A 7,449-nucleotide genomic window follows, 5' to 3' on the forward strand; every position below is an offset into this window, starting at 1 on the left:
AACCTACATATATTTTCTTGCTCAACCACCACTTGCTGGTAACAAGCTGCCTAGATTTGCCACCTGCCACGTAAAGTAATGCTCTATTTTTTCCTTTGATTTTCCTTAAAACTGCCTCTTTCAAGCCTGGAAGGGAACCCCTTAACTCTAAGGTTCTTTGATTGATGAATGAGTTCATGGCCAATTGTAGGGAAGGGCCAAGAGTGCTATTTGGCCTGGGTCTCAAAGAGGGACCTCCAATTTAGCAGGTAAAGAATCATCACCACTCAACTAGGGGACAAGAGCTTTGGAATGGACTCACCAGTATTACTCTAAACCCTGCATGATTACACAGAAACTACAGTTGGCCTCAAACATTCATGCAAGTGTTGGGCTCTTTGAACTCCATCTGCATAGTGTAGGTTGGAATTGATGACCTCAAAGATCTCTTCCATTTCTAGATCTATGGTCCTATATCCCTATAAGCCTTATGGAAAGGAGCTAGAGACAATTATTTCACAGATGGGGAAAATAAGTCTCAAAGGGATCAGTAGCACAATTAAGTGGTGGCGGAGCTGTAAGATGAACCCAGATGGCCATTTATCCAGGCAACAGTCTCCAAGAGCCATTTCCTGGATCCTGGCTTTATTATTGTTGTTTGTTCTGCAAGCCAGGTGTGAAACATGGCTACACTTGGCCCACAGCACTCTTGCATGTAGCCTGAGTCACATTAAAATGTAGTTTCTATCTGATTTTAATGTGTTGATGTATTTTTAAAAAATTAAATTAGAGAGAGAGAAACATGTGTGGTTTTCTAAGTCAATATGCTTTCCATGGGGAGCTTTATGTACAGTTTAGTGACCACTATTTCTATTTGAGTTTGACACCACTGGTGTGGATCAGTGATTTCATCAGCATGGCGAAATCCTGACATGGAAACTCCATCTGCCAATACAGACCAGAAATTCCTCTACAACTTGTAGTATTATGGTGTTGCCTGGGGCATTGAAGGGTCAAGAAACTTGACCAAAGTCGCACAGCTCATATATATCAGAATCAGGATTTGATCCTCAGTCTTCAAGAATCCTAAAACTAACCCTCTGTCCATTTCACTAGGTTGTCCCTTATGCTTTGGACTCTGTCTCTGTGTCTCTATCTGTGTGTGTGTGTGTGTCTGTCTGTTTCTCTCTCTGTCTCTCTGTCTCTGTCTCTCTGTTTCTCTCTCTCTCTCTCACACACACACACACACATACACACACACTTACAGCTGGGAGGGCCCTTATAAGTGATTGAGTCCAAACCCCTCATTTTATAGATGACGAAACTGAGGCCCAGAGAGGCAGCTAGGTATACCAGTGGATAGAGTGCTGGACATAGAGTGCTGAATTCAAATCTGACCTTGAACATATACTAACTATGTAACCACAAGCAAGTTCCTTAACTTCTCAGTTTCCTCATTTGAAAAATGGAGATAATAGTAACTTATATCACACAGTTGATATGAGGATAAAATTAGATGATCTTTATAGAGTGTTTTGCAAGCCTTAAAGCACTCTATAGGGGCAGCTAGGTGGTGCAGTGGATAAGAGCACTGGCCCTGGATTCAGGAGGACCTGAGTTCAAATCCGGCCTCAGACACTTAACACTTACTAGCTGTGTGACCCTGGGCAAGTCACTTAACCCCAATTGCCTCACTACAAAAAAAGCACTCTATAAATGTTAGGGGTAGTGGTGGTGGTGGTGATCTTGATGTAACTTGCCTAGAATCATATAGCTAGTAAATTTTTCTGTCAGGATTTGAACTCAAGTCTTCCTTACTCCAAAGCTAGCCCTCTATCCACTATTATGTTGCTTCTTGTGGTGTAAGTTATTTGTTCTGAAATGAGGAACCTCTCACATACGTGACACCAAATGGACATTCCCATACCAGTGCTGACCACTTGGGCTCCTATTTCCCATTTACCTCCTTCCTTACTTCCACAATCCACACAGGGATGTCTGCCTGAGAGAAAGTCTTCTTTGTAGCCCCACTTCATTTGTCCTCTCTTCTAATTCTCTTATACCTTTTCCTGCTACAAAGAACTCTATATAGAATTTGACTTCCCTTGACCAAGTGACTGGTGCTTTGGGGACCAGAGCACCAGCCCACCTCCCTAAGGTGGCAGATATTCCTCTGCCCAAGGAACACTTACCAGTTTTCCAGACCCTGAGGCTGCCTCACAATCCTCATGGCACAGGCAATATCTTCTTTTAAGTCAGTATTCAGCGAGTCTGGTGGGTGGGAGGCAGAAAGGCAAAACAAAGGCAATGAGGATCTGGATGGGAAGTGGGAGACCAGCTTCTTATTGTTTCTGTCTCTATTTCTGTCTTTGTCTCTCTGTGTCTGTCTCTCTTTATACATATCTCCATGATTCTATCTCTGACTTTGTTTCTGGCTCTGTGTCTCTCTGGAGTTCTCTATATGTGTGTCTCTTTGACTCTGTCTCTCTCATCCTGCAACTTGAGAGCACACACACATTTGAACACACATACATCCTCCTTGGACTTTAAGTTCAAATCATTGGCCAGTTATCAGCCAGTATTTGGGGGGAGAGTGAGAGGACAAGCAACAACACTGAACTAAAAGGATGCCTAGGTTCTATCCCTGGTTTTGACCACAAATAGTGGTATGAGATTGGGTTCCTCATTCTCCCTTTCAACACCTAGTTTCCTCCTCTGTAAAGGGATGTGGGGTTGAGCTAAGTGACTTTTTTTTTTTTAGTGAGGCAATTGGGGTTAAGTGACTTGCCCAGGGTCACACAGCTGGTAAGTGTTAAGTGTCTGAGGTCGGATTTGAACTCAGGTACTCCTGACTCCAGGGCTGGTGCTCTATCCACTGCGCCACCTAGCTGCCCCCCTAGCTAAGTGACTTTTGAGGTCTCTTCCAGGTTTGAAATTCTGTGGTTCTATAATTCTTCCCTAGCCTATCTCCAGGTGCCACTTAGGTCATTTTAGAAACTGATGTTGGTTTATAGGAGGGGAAGCAGGAGAGGATAAGGGAGTATCCCTGAGTCTATATGAAGTGAAGTCCCAGGAGAACCTTATGACATCTCATCAATCCATGAGCCAAGGCTACAAGGAAACTTAGAGATCATCTAGTTCAGTCATCTCGTTTTGTACAGGAGGAAACTGAGTCTCAGAGAGGGAAAGTGAGATAACCAGGAAGGGACAGGGTTATAATTCAAATCCTGGTCTGCCTCCAAATTTGGGGCGCTTTCTATTCTACTTTGTACCCTTCTCTTCTCCTTATCCACTGAAGTACTAGCAGGGGCTAACTTCCTGTCAGAGATACCAGAAGTTGATCTGAAACTCTAAACTTGAACTGGAAAAAACCTCCCCCTCTCTTTGCCTTATTCCTGTTCCACCCCCTACCAAATACCTGCTTGATCCAGATTCAGGATATTTCTTTCTCTTCCATCCTCTAGAGGTAGGAGCAGGGAGATTAAAGAGACAGGAGAGAGGCAGCACAGTATAGTGAATAGAGAGCAGATCTTGGAGTAAAAAAAATCTGGGTTCAAGTCTCACTTCTGACACATATTGGCTGGGTGACCCTGGATAAGTCATTTAACTCTTTGTATCTCCCAAGCAACTCTCTAAGACCATAAGAAGCAGAGAAAGGGGGATTCCTGCATTGGTAGAGGAAGCTTCTCCTTTGGGAGACCCTTAAACAAGTGGAATCATGGGTCTGGCCAAAAAGAAATGGGACAGGGGATGATACTGAATAAATAGGGATGGGGAATGGGGTATAAGTACCACTACCAAGTACCTTCATCATTTCCTGCTCCCCACCCCCTCACTCCTTTTCACCTCCCTCTTTTGCTTTGTCTTCTTCCATTAGAATGCAAGCTCCTTGGGGCAGCTAGGTGGCGCAGTGGATAGAGCACCAGCCCTGGAGTCAGGAGTACCTGAGTTCAAATCTGGCCTCAGACACTTAATACTTACTAGCTGTGTGACCCTGGGCAAGTCACTTAACCCCAATTGCCTCACTAAAATAAAAATTTAAAAAAAAAAAAGAATGCAAGCTCCTTGAGAGTGGAGATTGTCTTTCTTTTTAAATTATTTTTGTACTCCCAGTGCTTAGCACAGTGCTTGACACATAATAATACGATAAGAATAAAGACTTTGACATTGATTTGGGAAGAACCAAAGAAATCAAATAAAACTGAAACTGGGACAAAGGTAGGACCAAGGACAGAACCTGGGGAAGGGAAGGGAGAGATTCTGAGAAAGGGCCAGAGGGGAATGTCAGGGTCCATACCATTGCAATGAATGTTGCACTTGTTGACCACGGGAGTATGGTAGTCATTACACCAACACCAGCTGTAGATCTGAAAGATGCCATTGTTGTTTCTCCTATCAGTCTCGTGGTCCAAGGCTGCTGTATTGAAGTCACTGGCATAGTATGCTAGACAAACCCCTGAGAGTAAGAGAAGACAAAGGGATGGGGGAGAGAAAAGTAACCCATGCCTGTGCTGGGAGAGAGCCATGTGGACAAAAGATGGTAACCTGATCAGCCTGTAGGGGGAATAGGAGGTGAAATGTGGTCTATCCAAATGGACTCTCTCACACACACCACTCCACTTCCCATCTCTCAGGTGTTTGCCCCGCCCCACCACCCCACCCCACAAAAAAAAAATGGAGTGCACTTTAACTTTGACAGAAAATTGTTGATATGACAGAAATTATTAATACCAAATGTAATATGGACTGCCACTCCCTTAAATGATCCGGTCCAAATTTCTGTAATGTCTTCACATTCCTACTCTTAAAATATTTACTCAATTAGATTGAGCTGAGCCACACTCTAAATCCTTCTACCCAAGGATTTTGCCTTGTGGAGGAGTCCAGCTCAAACTGGATCTCAGCTTCTAGTTTCCTTGTCCCCTTTCATTGGGATTAATGGCATGAAGGGTAAAACAGCCAGAATGAAGTGTCTTTCCGTGCCCAGATCACCAAGGGCCACTGGGATCTCATGACCAGACCTTGCTACTTTATATTGCCTCCTCCCCTTCTCCTCCTAAAGGTATAAGAAGCTTTTGCTTGGGTCTTAGAGTGGAAATTCACTGGACATCCCTCAAAATATGCCCCCTGGCACATATTTTGAAATATGCCAGGTTTGCTACCCTGTTGTCTCAATTAAAGATGCTTTATTCCTCAACTCACAGATTTGATATATTTTAGGACTCGACAAATTTCCCCCCTAAGAATCAGTCAAGTGAAAACTTCATGAGACCTGGTCAGCTCAATTATTAGTGCCATGCCCCCAAATTACTTGCATTTTATGTATGTGTGTGGTTTTATATGTGTTCACACACATATCACATATACACATATATCTATCTAAATATCTACATATACACATGTATTCATATGCATCTACATCTACACATACATACATCCTGTGCATTCCAAAAGTCTTAATGTAGTTTTAAGCCTAAACAGCTTGGTCCACAATATGCATACATTGTTTACCTTGACAGAGTATAAACTTTTTGAGAGCAGAGACTGCTTTGTTTTTATCTTTTTGTTCCAATCACCATGGTGCCTGGTGCATAGTAAGAGTTTAATAAACGTTTGTTTATTTTGGAGAGGGGGACAGGGAGGAAGGAACATCTAACTAGCCATGTGACCTTCTCAACCTGCTGGAGTATCCCTCTGTAAGACTTGCCCCCTTCTTCCACTGGTGAGGTCCTCCTGGAGGAGCAATTTTGTGAAGGCCAGCCTTCATCTCCCTCCTAGATCTCTTCCTGACTTCCAAACCATTCCCCAGTAGCAGGCACCTTCATCATTTCCTGCTCCCCACTCCCTACCCTCCATCCCACCCCACCCTGACTCCTTTTCACCTCTCCTTCCATTAGAATGTAAGCTTCTCGAGGGCAGGGATTTTCTTTTTTTTTTTAATTTTGTGCTTATCCCAGTGTTTAGCATACTATTTGGCACATTATAAGTGCTCAATAAATACTTGGTTTCTTCCTTCTTAAACTTTTTTGGGGTCTTGGACCCCTTGGGCAGTTAGTTGAGTGAAACCCAGGACCCCTTCTCAGAATAAGGTTTTTAAATACATAAAATCAAATTCATAAGATTACAAAAATACAATTATTTTGAAATATGACCATGAAAATTTTTTTAAAATATAAGTTCACGACCCCAAGGTTAAGAATCCTCAGACTAGAAGATATACAAAGTACCTTCAAGCTCTGAATTATATGATCCTTTTCAAAAGAAGTGCCTTATGGAAAAAAGAAAACTGGAGGGACTATATAGAAAGCTGAAATAGGATGAAGTATTTGGGGCTTCAGGGGAGGAGGCATAACATAGAAATGTCCAAAAGGAAAATTAGATAATTCATGGAAGGTTCAGACAGAATGGCAGGAGAAGTTCATGGAGGAAGGTATCATCTTTCCATAGCTGGGAGAATTAGGGCGGAATTAGGGCGTGCCACCTTGGATCTGGGCCAGAAAGCGATGTGAGGACCTTGGACAGAGGCCAAAGCAACTGTGTAGCTACAGAATACACAGTTTAGGGAAGGAAGACAGGGAATAAAAAGTCCTACATTTGGAGTCAGAACTAAGTACAATTCCCAGCTCTGAGACTTACTAGCTTTATGACCTTGGGCAAGTCAATGTCTTTGAGCCTCAGGTTCCTCCATTATAAAATGAAGGTTTAAAACCAGATGATCTCTAAAGTGCCTTCCAACTCTGTATCTACAATCCTATGATCCTACTTCCCTTCTCTAGGCCTCAGTTTCCCCTTCCATATAAATGAGAGGGTTAGACTTGCTGATCTCTAAAATACCTTGCTAATCTCTAAGATGCTGACTTCAAGGCCAAGCTGATGTGTAGCATCTAGGATCTCTCATCCCCCAAACAGAAAAGTTCTTAAGAGATGTCAGTGAGAAGGAAGGAGAGAGATATACAAATGAACCATAAAGTCTGATTGGGGGGAAGAACAGAGGGAACTTACAGTCAGCTAGGTGATATCCCCAATAGCCATCAAGCCCATTGTGTTGGAACAGATGGACAATTTCACACCGACTATAGATTTTGGCTTCACTGGAGGCAAGAAAACAGCTGATCAGAGAGACAATTGCAAGGACACTGTTCCTTGGCAGGTACAACCAGGCCCTAAGCTCCATTTCAGATGGGCCCCTGGAGGCCCTGGGGTAGCTCTGGGCTCAAGGCTGTGATGTGAGATCAGAGCCCACTCTTTGGCCTGTCCCAAAGTTGCTGTTGTCAATTTCCTGGGAAGGAAGAAAAAGTAAGGTGAGCTGAGTGCAACCTCCCAGAGCATCAAGAGAGAGGTAGGTGCTAAGGGAAGAGATAAAGATTAGAGGACAATTCAGCTTTTCTGATTTCAGCAAGCCTGCCTGTTTTTTTCTGTAACCCCTTCTACTGAAGCAACAACAATCTGAGTGTGCTCAGGATTCTGGGA

The 7,449-nt window shown here is 43.2% G+C and overlaps 1 protein-coding gene across 1 annotated transcript; it reads right to left on the reverse strand.

Annotated features, from left to right (window-relative positions):
- Window positions 1-266: 266 nt before the first annotated feature.
- SPACA3 (sperm acrosome associated 3) lies at window positions 267-7,153 on the reverse strand. Its single transcript, XM_044003595.1, has 4 exons — window positions 6,982-7,153; window positions 4,277-4,435; window positions 2,172-2,250; window positions 267-270 (listed from the first exon to the last, which is right to left on the reverse strand). The coding sequence occupies exons 1-4, from the start codon at window positions 7,151-7,153 to the stop codon at window positions 267-269; spliced, it is 414 nt and encodes a 137-aa protein (XP_043859530.1).
- Between the last annotated feature and the right edge of the window lie 296 nt (window positions 7,154-7,449).

The sequence above is a fragment of the Dromiciops gliroides genome, chromosome 4, assembly GCF_019393635.1.
Source record: "Dromiciops gliroides isolate mDroGli1 chromosome 4, mDroGli1.pri, whole genome shotgun sequence".
NCBI lineage: Eukaryota > Metazoa > Chordata > Mammalia > Microbiotheria > Microbiotheriidae > Dromiciops > Dromiciops gliroides.